The sequence below is a fragment of the Falco peregrinus genome, chromosome 14 (genome assembly GCF_023634155.1).
Source record: "Falco peregrinus isolate bFalPer1 chromosome 14, bFalPer1.pri, whole genome shotgun sequence".
In the NCBI taxonomy this organism is placed as follows: Eukaryota; Metazoa; Chordata; class Aves; order Falconiformes; family Falconidae; genus Falco; species Falco peregrinus.
Window position 1 is genome coordinate 23,623,122 of NC_073734.1, and position 15,323 is coordinate 23,638,444.

The 15,323-nt window shown below is 63.4% G+C and overlaps 1 protein-coding gene across 1 annotated transcript; it reads left to right on the forward strand.

The window, feature by feature from the left end:
- Window positions 1-2,407: 2,407 nt before the first annotated feature.
- On the forward strand, window positions 2,408-14,650 carry FA2H (fatty acid 2-hydroxylase). Its single transcript, XM_005233641.4, has 7 exons — window positions 2,408-2,716; window positions 8,704-8,799; window positions 10,522-10,664; window positions 10,774-10,880; window positions 12,186-12,358; window positions 12,823-13,075; window positions 13,752-14,650. The coding sequence occupies exons 1-7, from the start codon at window positions 2,456-2,458 to the stop codon at window positions 13,829-13,831; spliced, it is 1,113 nt and encodes a 370-aa protein (XP_005233698.3). The 5' UTR covers window positions 2,408-2,455; the 3' UTR covers window positions 13,832-14,650.
- The last annotated feature ends 673 nt before the right edge of the window (window positions 14,651-15,323 follow it).

The window sequence follows — 15,323 nt, forward strand, 5'->3', positions numbered from 1 at the left end:
TTGGCAGGGGACGGTAGCAGGGACGGTGCACCCCATGGCATGGCACCCTGGGCTGCGCCGCGCCAGGGGGGTGCAGGGCTGGCAGAGGCTGGGCCCGCCGGGGCCACGAGCCAGCCCCCGGCGTGGCCCTTTGCAGCACGCGGTGCCCAGGGGACCCCCAACACCCCAAAACGTGGTGCCACCCCCCAGCTCCTGGGCCATCACCCCGGCGCCTGCCCTGGCCCGCGAGTGCTGCTCAGGCGTGGGCGGGAAGGGAAGGGAAGGAAATGCCTTTCCCCAGTTTCGCCAGCCCCTGCGGCTGTGGGGAGAGGCTGGGACACACTGGGAAGCGCTGGGAGCCACTGGTCCCGGCACCGCCGAGGCTGTGGGACGCCGTGGCAGGGCTGAGCCACGAACGGCATCCTGGACCCACGCCGCCGGCAGGACAGGCCGGGGTGGCAGGAGGTGGCACAGCCGGCGGTGGGGTCAGGACCTGGGGTCCCCCCTGCGTCACACGCACACACCCCCCAGCGATGGGGGGTGGCCGTTGAACCTACCTTGGGGGTCTGGGGTGCCCCCCTGGTTGGGGATGTGGGTGCTGTGGCCTTCAGCTGAGCACCCTGGCTCGTCCGGACCTGCCCCCACCTCGCCCCCACGCTCACCCAAAAAACCTTGATCCCTCCCCGGGGGCCAGGGCTGAGCTCACCCACCCACACCAGGTCGGGAGACCCCCGCCCCACGAGATGGGGCATCCCACCCTCAGCACCTGCTCCGGGGCATCCTGGCAGCCTCCCGGGGGCCGCCCACCCTCCCACCTGGCCCCCAAAAGATGCTTCCAACTACCACCCCAAAACCCCTCCGCGGGACCCCCCTGCACCCATCCGCCGGTGCACCATGGCAGCCCCCCGCCCAGGGATACCCCCACCCCAAACCCTTCTGCTCCCACCGTCGGGGTGGAAAATCACCCCCATCCCCCACCCAAAAAAGAGGATTTTTCCCGGAGGTGGAGGCGACGCCGGCCGCGCGGCGGGTTCGGCATCCCTCTTGATTAAAGGCCTCGCTCAGCGCCCCACCAGCACCCCACAGCGCCCCGGAGCCGGGGGGCTGGGGCAGGGCAGGGGGGGTCCCCATTCCTGAGCTGGCAAACCCCACCCTACCCACTGGCTGTAGCTGCCACCCAAAATTTGCTGGCACATGGCCAGCCCCTAAGGGTCAAGGGTCAAAGCAGACCCTCCCCCCCCCCCCCCAATCCCAGTGGCTGCTCTCCCCCAAAATGGGGAGAGAAGCTCCTTTTTAGTTGTTTTTTTGTGATTTATTTGTCTGTGATTCTCCGGGGGGGGTTGGGGCTGCTTGGACCTGCCCCCCACACCCCCCCACCCCCCCTGCCACGGTGCTGCCCACCGGGCTAATTGCAGGTGTGAAATTTAATTAAAAATTGAAATAAATCTGCAAGCAGCAGGGGAGGGCATAGTGCCTCATAGTGAGCAGTGCCGGGGGGAAACCCCGGGAGGGACCCCCCCCCCTCCTGGGGGCTTCTGAGCAGGGACTGGGGTTCCCACAGCCTTCGCAACCACAGAGCTTGGGGGGGTGGCACCCTGGGCAGGATGATACCCCGGGGGGGGTCCCCACTCCCCCCAGTTACCCCCCCGGCTGTGCCCATACTCCCTGGGGGTGCCCCCCATAGCACATCCAGGGTTGCCCAGACCCCCCCATTGCTCCCCCCCCAAGCATGCCCGTGTGCCCTTGTCCCCTCCCTCGGGTACCCCATTCCCTCCCCCAGGGGTGCCCCACAGCCCCACTCCCCCCCCGGGGGCCACCACACACCCTTGTACCCCCCCTCCTGGAGGCTCCCCATTCCCCGCCCTCAGGGGTGCCCCCCCCCGCCCCCCCACCATTCCCCCTCTAGCAGGTCCCCGGTGCCCCCTAGGGGGTGACCCCCCCTTGACCCCCATGCACCCAGGGATTCCCCATCCCCTCCAGGGGTCGTCGTCCCCCGCCCCCCCCCGTTCCCCCTCCGGTGGTTCCCCGGTGCCCCCTAGGGGCGCACCCCCGTGTCCCCCCTCCCAGAGGTGCCCCCCGTTCCCCCGCTGGGGGTTCCCTGTTCCCTCCAGGGCTGTGTCCCCCCCCGGGGGGTCCCCAGTGCCCCGAGGTGTGTGTCCCCCGAATGCCCCTCCAGGGGTGCACCCCCACTGCCCCCCCGGGCTTCCCTGCTCGCCCCAGGGCTGCCCCCCCCGCTCCCCCTGCAGGGGTTCCCCCCCCCCCCCCAGGGGGTTCCCCATTCCCCCCCTCGGCAGGGCACCTGCGGTGGGGCGGAGCCCCCTCAGCCCAAGCCCCGCCCCCTCGGGCACGGTCCAACGAGCGGCGCGGGGCGGGGCCGGGGGCGGGGCCTGGCGCATATGCATGTATGCAGATGAGCAGGTGCGGGCAGAGCGCGGCGCGCGGGCAGCGGTGCGGGCAGCGCGCGGGCAGCGGGGCCATGGCGGCGCCGCGCTCCTTCAGCGCCGCCGAGGTGCGGGCGCGCTGCGCGCAGGGCGCCTGCCTGGTCTCCTGCCGCCGCCGCCTCTACGACCTGAGCGGCTTCGTGCGGCTGCACCCGGGCGGGGAGCAGCTGCTGCGGCGCCGGGCGGGCACCGACGTGAGCGCGGCGCTGGACGGGCCGCCCCACCGGCACTCGGCCAACGCCCGCCGCTGGCTGGAGCAGTACTACGTGGGGGAGATGGAGCCCGGCGGGGAGCAGGTACTGCGGGCTGCGCCGCCGAGGTGCGGGCTCTACAGGGCGTCCCGGCGCCGCCGAGGTGCGGGCTCTATTGGGAGTCCCCTGTCTGGTACGTACCGAGTCTATAGGGTGTCCTGGGTCCAGGGTGCTCCTATCCCAGGGCTGTGCCATTGCAGGTCCTATAGGGCGTGCTGGAACCAGGGCCTCCCACGTCTGGTACGTACCCAGTCTATAGGGTGTCCTCGATCCAGGGTGCTCCAAGCCCAGGAGGTACAGCGTCTGTAGGGTGCTCCAGGTCTGGGGTGTATGGAGTCTATAGGGTGTCCCAGGTCCCAGCTGTGTGGGATCTGAGCAGTGCAGGATCTATAGAGCACCCCAAGCGCAGGGTACGTAGGGTCCAAGCTGTCTATAGGGTACTGGGGTCTGAGCTGTGCAGGGTGTGAGCCGTACGGGGTCTACAGGGCACCCCAGGTCAGGGCTGTGCAGGGCCTGAGCTCTATGGGGTCTACAGGGCACCCGAGGTCCAGGGTCTACTGGGCATGCCAAGGGTGTGTAGGGTCTGGAATGTATGGGACATGGAGCCTTCGGGGCACATGTAGCGTATAGGAGGGCACCCAGGTCCAAGCCTGAGCTGTGTGGGACATGGGGTGCATTGGGTCTGAGCTGCACAGGACACTCGGGGTCCCGGCTGTGGGGGGCAGGGAGTGTACAGGGGTGTGTGGGGCAGGGGGTGTTTAAGGCAGCGCTCCTGGGTGCGTGGGGCACGCTGGCTCCGAGGACACCTGTGGGGCTGTCAGCACCGTCTGTGGGGCCTGAGGTGCAGGGGATCCCGAGGCACGCAGGGTCCAGGTCTCGGGGCCTGAGACACCCTGCATCCCCGGAGCACAGAGCCTTGTATCGATGGGTCCCACCCCACAGTCGCATCCCAGCCCTGTCACTGGGAGGCAGGGCTGGTGGGTGACCCTGGCATGCCAGCATGGTGAGGAGGTGCTGGTGTCCTTGCCAGGGCTGCGGGCGATGGGGACATGCACCTCAGTGTTGCTTTTAGCTGGGCTGCACGGCACGGGGTGGGTGATGGGGCAAGGCACCCTTCCTGGCACCACCAGCCCTCAGCAGGCACTGGGGTGCTGGGTGCTGACACTTGCTGGTGCTGAGCGGCTGCTGGTGGGGAGAGGAGCCCAGCCACCTCCCTGACTGTCCAGGTATGGGCCAAGGGTGGCTGTGACTCAGCACCGTCCCAACCGTGGCTGCCCAGGTGGAAGGGAAAGCACCCGGCAAAGCACCAGGAACTTCCAGGAGGCAGCGTAGCACGAGGTGCTGCCACCCCAGTTACTGACCGGCACACGGCACTGGCACACGGCACCGGCACGGTGAGGATGGCCAAGCAGCGGGACCAGCCCAGCCCCCTTGGCCAGTCCAGTGGCCGCTTTCCCTTCCGGACATCCCAGCAAGGTCGGTGACCAGTCGGTCCCTCTGGGCTGCTTGTTTGCACTTGCTGTTCTCCCCGTGGCGCAGCCTCGGTCCCGACCGGCAGCAGCACCACAGATGAGGCTTTGTTCAGCCCCAGCACCATGCCTGCTTTTTCCCTGAATCCCAGTGATGGCACCTCCTCTGTTGGGACACTCATTGCCACCGCCCCCTCGCAGGCGTGACGAGCCCAACTGGTTGGGGCGAAGGAAGGTACTGGACAAACGGGTTCTTGCACCGAAGCCTTGGCTGAGGGGAATTGCCACTGTCCCAATGTAAATAGATGGCGTGATAACGCTGGGACGCAGGGAGATCAGATGCTACCTGGCACTAGATAAACCATCCTGCATGTCTGGCGTGCACGCCATGCGTCAGCTGCTCTGCCACACTTGCCACCCCCCAAAAATCCCCTTTGGAGGGAGATGGCGAGAGTCGATGCCCTCAGTGGCACTTGGGTCCTTGCTTTGGCTGTGTTCGGGCAGACGTGCCTCGAGGAGGTGTTGCATTGCCCCCTCTGGCCCCGGACCCCCATGGCTTTGCTGGTGCCTCTCCTTGCCTGTTGGAGGTCCCGGGGCTGCACCATCCCCTTGTCCAGGGATGCAGGAGCCTGTGGTCCCACAGGCATCCAGCACACCCCTGCTTACACTCAGGGACTCTGAGGGTTTTGGAAAGGAAGGGGGGAAATGCATTAATGCAGGAGAGGCGAAGAGGCAGGTGGGAGCCAGCCTTCATCCCGCCGGCACGCCTCTCCGCGCCCCTTCCCGTGGCTCTGGGGAGCTTGGCTCCATCCTTCAGCCATGGGTCTCTCTTCTGCGTCAGCCGGACCCATTTGGCTAAGGACAAATTAATACCCAGAATTTTTATCTATGTAAACAGAATATATAGGGGAGATCAAAGTGAGAAGCGATAATTACCCAAACTAGACAGTGGATTTTAACAGCCTTGCTAGAGGGAAACTGGATCATCTAATTACTCCACCAATTTAAGCAATGAGAGTCTTTCATCACAGCCTCTTTGGGGTACGTGACGTGGCCGTGAATCACCATAAATCTCCATCCCTCTTGGGACTGCTGTCCTCCCCATCCTCTCACCCATATCGCTGCGTGTCAGGCTTGCCCTGGCTCTCTGTCCCAGCCTCAGCTCACTTGGATGTAGGCACTTGTGCGTTCTCAGGAGGTAGCTAACAAGAAGTGGCTTTTAAAGTATTATTGTTTGAACAAGGTAAATTCAACCTCCTTCTAACAGTCCTGCTGTCCCCAGTGCTTCACGGGCTGAGGTGCAGCATCATGGGGCTCCGCCAGCTGCTCCCGGGAACCGTGGTGCCAGTGGGACGGGGATGCTGGGACTGTGCCACCGCAGGTGGGAACCTCGCTCGGGCTCCCTGTGCCTCAGGGGTTGTCCCCATGCTCCACGCCTGAGCCTGCATTGCCCACGCAATTGTCCCACGTGGACATCAGCAAACGGAGCAGTTTAGGAGCTCGGTGAAGGCGTGGGAGGCTCCAGGGCGATGCAGAGGCACGGCAGGGCTCCCGCTGGGTTTGACTACTGGGCAAAGGGGCACGGGTGGAAAAACTGGGTTGGGGCTGCTGGCAGGGTGGCTGGCAGGCAGCATTGCCCTCCCTGGGCTGAGGACGGGTTTCCAGCTTCTCCTCCTGCTCCGTGCTGGATCACCCCTCCTATCTGTACCTGCTCATGCCGCGGCTGGATTTTAGTTTTCTTTTGACGCCCCAAGCCCCAATGCGGGGCGGCACAGGGGCAGCGTGGCTCTCCAGCTGGCACCTGCTCCCTGCCTGACCTGCACGGGGCAGTGGGATGCTCAGGGGTTGTGCCGGGTCACCCGGTCACTGCGTCGTGTCATGCCCTGGGTGTTCGCCCCGTTGCATCCCAGCAGGAGAGCTGGCACCTCGTCGGGGCGGCCACTTGCCTGGGTGGTGGCGCGGGAAGACAGCGCTTCATAGGCGTTAACTTTCCCTTCGTTACATCAGGCCTCTTGCGCATCCCTGCCAGCAGGACCTGTTTGCTGGGGGATGACTCGGATGCATCAGCATCACCCACGGATGACAGGCAGAACCCAGTGCTTGCGAAGACCCCTTCAGCCTCCTTCAAACCCACATTTTATTTGGAGGAGGAGGAGGATGGGCAGAAGCCCCAGCGCTGGTCTGGGTGCCGGTGGGGCTCGGTCCCCGTGGGGTGGCTGCGTGCTTGGGGCAGGCAGGAGCATGTCGCCACTCTGGGGAATGAGCCAGGGCACGCAGGCATGGCTTCGCATCCCGGTTGCGCCATGGTTGTGGGTCCTTTCAGTGCCAGCCCCGGGGTGAACAAGGGGAGAGCCTTCCTCCTGCTCCCTGCCTGAGGAGGAGGAGGTGACTCAGGCGAGGCTGGGCGCTGGAAGGGAGCTGCAATAGCACGCAGGGCGATGGCATCTCGCTGGTGGCACCCATCCTCCTCAGCCAGGGTGCTGCCAGCAAGGTGGGGTCCAAGCCGCTGTCCGCCTCCCTGACCCGGGAGATTGGGGAAGCCTCCAACCATGACGTGGTGCTCGGGTGTCTGTGGGCAGGGGAGCCGGAGGCACGTGGATGTTTCGGAAGAGGGAACAGAGGTGCTGGGGTGTTGCGTCAGCCCCGCTTTCTTAAGCATCCTTCCCGCTGCTGGTAATGCTGTGGTACAGGCATTGAGGCGGAGACCACGGGCTCGTTTCTTGGGGGATGGAGAACCTGCCTGTCTCTCTTAAAGGCAAATATTCTTCCAAAGTGCCTGTGGGGAGGAAGCAAAACTATAACTTGACCATTCTTGGCTGGACTTCAGGGCATCCCCCCTCTCCCAGGGTTTCAGGATGTCTTGCTGAAGGATGGAGAGCGCAAAGCTGAAAATCGTGGTGGGACCCTCACAGAGGGAGGTGTGGTGGTCCATGGAATCAGCTTGCACCGGTGCTCTGCCTGAAATAAAATTGATGCCTGCTCAAGTCCAGCCTGGCTGGAAATATCCCCTGCCCTGCCCGCACCCCCGGGGCGAGGGGCTGCCTTGGGGCTGGGTAGCTCAGCCCCTGTACCAGTGGGATGAGGCTTGAAATCTGGCTAGCCTGGGAAAGGGGGTGGGAGCCTGGCCGGGCAAGGAGTGCCTGCTGTCAGCAAACAGCACCTGGGCCCTGCCGCCGCGTTGCCAGCACAGCACGGAGTAAAGTCCTGCCCGCCCCGGTGAGGTGACGCTGGTCCTCCTGCATCCCGGCTCTTCCTGCAGCTGCCAGGTTTATTCCCACAGGGATGCGATGCCCTCGCATCCCTCAAGGGAGTCGCATCCCTCTTGGAGCAGCAGGGAGAGCATCCATCGAGGAACCCCGTTTGCACCACAGCTGCTGGGAGAAAACCTGTCCTTGCTGGGAGCAGTGGGGCTGGGAACCCCAGTGGGCATTGGTGCGCTGGGGCTGCCGCGCCGTGCCCTGCTGCCGGGTTAATGGGTAACTCAAGGTGACAAAGCGGAGAAAAGGCATGTTTGGCACGTCCTGCCTGGGGAACTGGCCGGCTGCCGGTGCTGCTGCTGGGGGGCACGGCCAGCTCAGGGCTTGCATGGGCACGCTGCGGCCTCACCAAGCCCCCCGCCAGCGGCAGGGCCGGCGCCGGTGCTGGCAGGGCCGCGGGAAGGAGGCTGGTGCTGGCAGCTGGTGGTGTGGTTGCTTCCAAGCATCAGACGAGGCAGGTTTCTCCTGTTTCTCAGCCAGCCCTGGCAGCGGGACTGCAGCCTGGGCTTCATCCTGCCGCCACTGCACCGCCCGGTCCCCGGGCCTCAGCGTGCCCTTTCTAGCCAAAACCAAGAGCCCACCCCATCTTGCGTAGCCTGTGGCGAAGGTGCCTGGCCCAGCGCCGCCCCACAAAGGACACTTTGCCTTCTTCCCTAGGTGGCCTTCCTCCTGCTGCGTTTTTTCCCCATGCCCAGAGCCAGGGTGGTGGCACTGGCTGTGCCATGGTCCCCAGCTTGTCCCCAGCTTCCTCGGGGACCGAACCGCTGAGTGGGGCTCTCACTGCGGGGGGTGGTGGGATGGGGAGGAGAGAGCCCGGTGCCGACATGGTGAGCACCAACCCGCCGATGCCTTTGCTGGCTCAGGCTGGTGCTCACCGTGTCGCTGGCCTGCAGGAGGGCGAGCTGTGCTGCGGCGCTGCCTGCTTGCAAGGGGAGATGCCAGCCAATGGCCCAGGAGCCTCCGCTTCGCAGCATCGAAGCAGTGGCACCCAGAGCCCTCCCAGCAGCGTGCTGGGGTGGCCCGAACACTGGGCGTGGGGGAGGCTTCCAAAGAGACCTGAGCGTGTGATGCTCGGTGCGCAGTTGGAAGCGCAGCGCAGCTCGTTGGTGGCCGCATCCCTTGGGAACCTGCTCTGCAGGAACTGACTGACTTAAATTCATCAAATTTTTTCCCTTATTTATTTAGCAGGCGGGTGTGAGTGAGCTCTGCTTATGCGCCTGGGTGACATGGCCGTCACCCATGTCACCCATGTCCCAACCACGTCTGCCACCGATGCTTCACCACAGGGCTTGCCTTCTTTTTTCAGAGTCTCCCTGAGTCAGTGGATGAGAAGGCAGTGGATGCTGCAGCCCAGAGCCCAGCACGGATGGATCCCCGCTATAAAACAGTGGATGTGGAGACGGTAAGAGCTGGGGGTTCCTCTGGCACGCTGTTTGCCGGAGCGCCCCCAGGGCAGACGGGGTCTCCCCGTCCCTGTGTGAGCGCTGGCTTCCTGCTGACCCCCGGGATGGGAGGGATGCTGGGAGGGAGCCGAGCTCTTCTGGATGCTTCTGCCCTTTCTCCTGGCACTGGCGCATCGCTTGCGCTTTATTGCCCAGGTGCAGCCAAGCTGGGAGGCTGCTGCTGCGGCCGCGTGGGCAGGGATGGCTTTCTCTGGCAGTGGCTGTGCCCTTCGAGTGGGACGTGCTGCCAAGCCACACCTCGCTTTATTTCTTTTTCTTGCTTGCTTTATTTATTTATTTTCACTTTTTCCTCTTGACTGAGTACTGGAGTGCTAAGGGATCCCCTGGTCCAGGCAGGGTGACCCCTACGTGCACAGGGTGCGCCCTGCCAGCTTCTCTCTGAGTGTGCCATGGGAGTGGGGATTTGTCCCCATGGTGCCTTCGGATGTCCCTTCCTTCTGTGGCACTATCTGGCTGCCCTGGCTTGGTGGTGAGCGTGCTTTTATCTTGGAAAGGGATTGAGAGCTTTTGGAGCAGGAGAGCACCTTCACCCCCCCCCCGCCCCCATCTTAATATTTTGCTGCTGAACACCTTGAAAAGTGATTCTGCCATCCCAAAGTGGCCTTTCTGCTCCAACTTTTTCTGTACCTCCCTGGCAGAGGGTGTCTCCATCCCCACCCCTCGCACCCGCTGCGGGCTGGGGTCGTTTCCCCTCCTGCGTGATCGCATCCATCCCTGCCTGCAGACCCAGAAATGCCCACGGCCGCCTCGGCTCCTTGCCCTGAAACACGCTGAGCTGAGCCATCCCCGCTACCACCGGTGGCACAGCCCCGGTGCTGGTCGCCGTGCCGGCATGGCACAGGCTGGCCGATGGAGAGCTGCCAGGTCTGGGGCTCGGCTGGGCAAGCGCAGTTTCTGTCCCAGGGCAGGGGTGTGACTGAGAAACCACCTTATCTGGCCAGGCCAGCAGAAGATGCGTCCAGAGATGCTGAGTGATGGCAGAGGCGGCGCTGCTGGTCGTGTCCCTCTGGTTTTGTCCCATGCACGCGCACACCTGCACAAGTCCCTTCTTGCTCTTGCAGCCACGCAGCTGCGGGAGGAGCGACAGCGACGGGTGTTTGCGTTCCCATCCCGTATCCCTGCTCTCCATCTCTTTCTGCTTCACCCCTCGCTGCCAGAGCACTCCAATGGCTGCGGCCACCCCATGCGTCCTCTCTGCAAGAAGAAAAGCCCTTGGCCAAGGCAATGCCACGGGGATGGGCTCAATGTCCTGCTGGTGGCTTGCTGGCACGGCTAGCAAGCGGGCAGTATCGCTGCTTGCTATCTAATCTTGGCAGCTCCCGGGGAGGGGGGGAAAGAGCCTCGGTTATCAGGGCCTGATGCTGAGCCAGGTCCGGGTACGGCCGCCTTCACCTTGAACCGCCAGCAGGTACCTGCTGGCACAGGGGTGAGCTCAGCCCTGCGTTCCTGGGTAGATGGGGCTGCTGCGTGCCTGGCTCTGCTTGCCTGCGCTGTGCTGCTGCTTGTGGGAGCTCAGGGCTGCTTGGAGCAAGAAGCAGCTGCTTGTGGGGCGTGGGAAGGGGCTTGCAGCCCAAAATCCCGCAGCTCCAGTGCAGCTTTGTGCCTGGTACCGGGCCGGAGTGTGGGTCCTGCGGGGGTACAACCGCTGTCTGCTCCCTCAGGACCTGGTGGACTGGCAGAAGCCCTTGCTGTGGCAAGTGGGCTACCTGGGGGAGAAGTACGACGAGTGGGTGCATCAGCCTGTGGATCGGCCCATCCGCCTCTTCCACTCGGATTTTCTCGAGTCCCTCTCCAAAACAGCGTGGTGAGCCCCCAGGGTCTGCGCCGTGCCCTGGCCGGTGCCTCCGTGGGGAGGGGGGGACGGCTTGCCGACCCATGGGACGCTCCCCCTGACATCTCCCTCTACCCCGCAGGTACGTGGTGTTCATAGTGTGGGCTCCCGTGGTGCTCTATCTCAGCTGGGTCAGCTACACGTCCCTCGCCCAGGGCAACACCAGACTCTTCTCCTCCTTCACCACAGGTACGAGCAGTGGCAAAGCCTTTGGGCTGGGCTTGCTGCCCCCGCTCCAGGCCCAGGGGCAGGACACCTGCAGGGAGACCTCTGCATCCCTTCCGCATCCCTCCTTCCGTGCACGCTCACCACGAGCCGCATGCAAGAGCAGCGGGTGAGCCCCCATCCCCACAGCCACCGGCATGTCCCCTGCACGAAGCCGCCTGAGCTCGCCCACCTCTGTGTGCTGAGCTCGCCCACCGACTCTGTCCCCCCGGGGGGATCGATAGGAGCACGGAGGCCTCTGGCCCGGGCTGCAGCTCACTCCCTCTTGTCTCCCTTCCCTCCATCCCCAAACCCCAGCCCTGTGGCGCTGCACCCCCCGCCGACGCCCACCCTGGGCCACGGCTGAATGCCGCCGCAGCGGGTGAACAAACCCGGCTCTCAGCACCGCCGGCATCGCACAGTGCGGGGCTTGTTTGCCCGAAGCGCCTGCCCTTGAATCTCCCACTGTCTGCTCCCCCGGGAATAACAAGCATGGCCTGGGCAGGCTGTCTTCTTTGTTGTGCTGCTTTTTTTTTTTTTTTTTTTTTTTTTTCTGGGCTCCCTATTTTTTTTTTTTTTCCGCAAGGTGCCACCCGGTGCCAGTGGTGCCCGGCTGCAGGGTGGAGTGCCCGCTGCACTGGCACCACCCTCTGCTCCTCATGGCATTTGGCACCTCGTTGCCAAGGGGCTGTTTATTGATTGATTGATTTCCCAAAAATTAACAGGTTGGGGGGCGGGGAGCGGTTTGAATTGTGCTAGTGAGGAGATGGGGCTGGCAGTCGGCCCTGGAAGGAGGAGGTGGCTGAAAAATGCTCTGCGGGGGAAAGTGCCCAAGAAACCTATTTTTTTTTTTTCTCAAAATTAAAAAAAAAAAAGAAACCCCACTGCCAGCACCACTGTTTGACTGTCACAAGTGCTGCCTGCACAGATAAGGCCCCTCCTGCCCTGCTCTGGTGAGCAAAGCCCTGTAAGGACAGGGCTGTCACTGGGGTGCCCATCTGAGCCCCTGTTGGCACCTGGGATGCAGGGGACCCCTCTCACCAGCTCCTTGCAGCAGTGAGAAGCCAACCCTTTTGCTAAAGAGTGTGACTTAATGGGAATCAAAGGAAAATATGTCTTGGAGCGGTGCTCGGCTAGGTGGCTCCCTGGGGAAGCTTGGGGCAGGAGGTGGATGAGAGGTGAGAGGGAGGGAGAGCCCAGTTTCACCCAGGTGCCAACGGGAGGATGGCGATGAGTAAGAGCCCCCGCATGCCATCTGCCCCGCTGACTGCTGCATGTCTCCTTGTGTAGAGTACTCCATCCCCGTCCACAAATACTTCTTCCCCTTCATCTTCCTCCTGGGGATGTTCCTGTGGTCCCTGCTAGAGTACCTCATCCATCGCTTTGTCTTCCACATGAAGCCACCCGCTAGTAACTACTATCTCATCACCCTGCATTTCTTGCTGCATGGGCAGCATCACAAGGTGAGTCGCAGCTGCCGCCCCCGCCGGCGCCCGCCGGGCCGTGGGAACGGTGGCCTTTGCTCAGGTGGAGCCTGTTTGTGCGTGTTCAACGTGACTCGTGGCATCTTCGCCCCGAGCGGGGCCCTTACCTAATACCGGCGAGGGCTGCAAGACGGGCTCGGAGGAGCTGGAGTTAAATCTGCAAGCTCCGGTTGGGCAAGGGGGAAGACCAAAAGAGCTATGGGCTCCCTCTAGCTTCGCTGGAGGAAGTGTCCCCGTGGAGCTCGGGGACCTGCCAGCCAAAGCCACTGGCTGCCCGGCCACCCCTTGCTGCTCCGGGTACATCTTTTGGGGAGGGTTCCTGGGGGCTGCTCTGGTGATGGCTTTTTCCCGAACGGGCACCCCCCCAGCGCTTGGTGGGGATGCGCTGGCGGACGTGTGGTGAGCTAGGAGCTGCCTGTCCCACTGTCCTCCTCTGCTTCCAGTCTCCCTTCGACAGCTCCCGCCTGGTCTTCCCTCCCGTGCCAGCCTCGCTGGTGATCGGCTTCTTCTACGGCGTCCTGCGGCTCCTGCTGCCCGAGGTGCTGGGGCTCTCGGTGTTCGTCGGGGGGCTCTGCGGCTACATCATCTACGACATGATGCACTATTACCTCCACTACGGCTCACCGAAAAAAGGCACCTACCTGTACGGTCTGAAGGCTTACCATGTCAAGCACCACTTTGAACACCAAAAAGCAGGTAGCGCTGCGTTCCCTGTGTGTGCCACTGGTGGCAAAGGCTGTCGAAGCCTGGCCTGCCTGCCTGTGTGCAGCCGATGCTCGGAAATATTTGCTGTTTGGGATGTGGGATGGGGAAACCTGAGCAGCACGCCAACGGGGAAGCAGCGTGCGAGGTGCTGCAGCCCCATGGGACCCATTTCCCAGCCCCTGGGTTGAGGACGGGGAGCCGGCTCAGCGGTGGAGGCAGTGGGATGTCTCGCCGGCGGGCACCGATGCCGCCCAGGGATGCCGGGGCGGAGGCAGAGCCCCTGTGGCGCAGGGCTGTGGGTGCCCATCCCTGCCCAGCGCAGCATCTCCTCCCGCCGGGAGGTGTTGGCGGGCGCAGGGTGAGGCCCCAGGCTTCCCCGGGTCCGCCCCGCACCTTCAGCAGCCCGGCACTTGCTCAACCTGCCCTTTGCCCGGTTTCCTAGGAGAAAACGCCCCATCCAGATAAGCTATCATCCGTGGGGCCGGTACCGTGGCCCAGCCAGCTCCTTCTGTTCCCTCTGCTCTTCCTCTTTGTCCTTGTCTTGCCTTCACCCCTCCCCGAAACGCAGGCGCTCCTCCCTCGCCAGTTAGCGCGGAGCGAGCTGTGCCCTGTCCCCATCCTGGTGATGGTGGCACTGTGGGCTGAGCTCTCTCTCCCCTGCCCACAGGCTTTGGCATCAGCACCCGCTTCTGGGATCATCCCTTCCGGACGCTCATCCCTGAGGAAACCTTCGAGAAAGAGGACTGATGGCCCCAGCACAGCACCCAGCCACCAGCTCCGTCCCTCCTGGGCTGGGGCTGGCATCCCTCCCAGTCCCGCGGTGAGGCCGGCTGGCCCCTGTCCCCTTGCCGGGGGCTGTGCCACAGCAGTGGCCTCACGCCGGAGCATCCCCGTGGTGCGCTGTGGTCCACTTGTGGCACTGCCAAGGGTGACAGGGGGTGAGGATGTGGGGAAAGGGAAGGAGGAGGTTGCGAGGCTTCCTGGGGGGCTCCTGCCCCTTCCTTGCCGCCCTCCCACTCCAGGCCACGGATGCACGGGCAGATCTGCTGCCTGAGAGATGAAGTGCCTGATGCTGCCCTCCCTCCTCCGCCCTGACACCTTGCCGGAGCCCCCCCCCCCCGCCGCCCCGAGCCTGTCCCCTCCCAGGGTGCCCTCTCCCCACGGCGCCCAGCACGCTGCAGTTAACCCCATCGCCTAACTCGTGCCAAGGGGCTCCCGTATCCTGGGTCCTTCTCCTGGCCTGGTCTCAGCACAGGGTTTTCCTGGCCTCTCGCCCATTGCAGGGAATCCCCCAGGTCTGGATTTTGCCTGGTTCTAACCAGTGCACACCATCTCTCTGCCAAATTTATCAAGTTTGTTTTTTGTAGACATTGGCTACCTGAAACTCAAACTCCAATGAACAGAATTGCTACGAGATGCCTTTGTTGCTGATCCTGTGATTTATTTTTTTTTTCTAATGTTTACTGCAGATATTTAAAGGTTTGGAATAAAGTTATATGTAAAACTGTAGACACTACAATTGTAAATACACTGTATATTTTGAAAAATAAAGCCTTTTAAAAAGGATCTGACAAACGTATCCCTCGGGGCTGCTCCTGCCTTCTTCCACCCTTGGTGCACCCTTTCCCAGGGGCCAATGCCCCTCCCCGTCGCTTTTCCTGGCTCCCCGTGCTGCTGAGAGTGGTGCCCTTGGTGACGGTGAGGGAGATGCTCTTTGCTGGGGGGAGCTCAGCAAACCTGAGTGACCCCGAGCTCTCGGTAAGCGGAAACTGGCTGAAGCTGCCGCTCACTTCTCTGAAGTTGGGCAACAGCATCACGTACTGCCCGGTGTTTCCCAAAACCAGCCTGCCCCTCTGACGAAGCCACCCGTAAAATTTCCTGTGCACCCCGCAGAGGTCAAGCACCACTTCCAGCACTGGTGGCCTCAGCCTGCTTCCTTTGGGGCTGGGGGGTCCCGGCTGCGGGGATGGGGAGGGCAGCGGAAGGTCCCGAAGGACCGGGGTCCCTCGTACAGTCCTGGGGGGTCCTGCTGCCCCTTGTGGGAAGCCCAGCTGGGCACAGAGCTGACGCCGAGGGTGTTTCAGCACCCTGGGCAAGCCTTGCTGCGGTTTGTGGTGCAGTAGAGGGGGTTGGGGTGCTACAAACAGCAGCAAGTGTCAACATGGGGGGCACAGCCTACCCCATCCCCTTCTTCCTGATGTGCTTCCCACAGGCAATCCCTTCTTCCAGCAGGCAAAAC

What these genes read in the sequence shown, in the direction of transcription:
- FA2H (XM_005233641.4), top strand. Translation starts at nt 2,456, where the DNA reads ATGGCGGCGCCGCGCTCCTTCAGCGCCGCCGAGGTGCGGGCGCGCTGC. An exon ending in TGCATGGGCAGCATCACAAG is followed by an intron (nt 12,359 to 12,822) that starts GTGAGTCGCAGC and finishes CTCTGCTTCCAG; the next exon opens with TCTCCCTTCGACAGCTCCCG. An exon ending in CTTTGAACACCAAAAAGCAG is followed by an intron (nt 13,076 to 13,751) that starts GTAGCGCTGCGT and finishes CCCTGCCCACAG; the next exon opens with GCTTTGGCATCAGCACCCGC.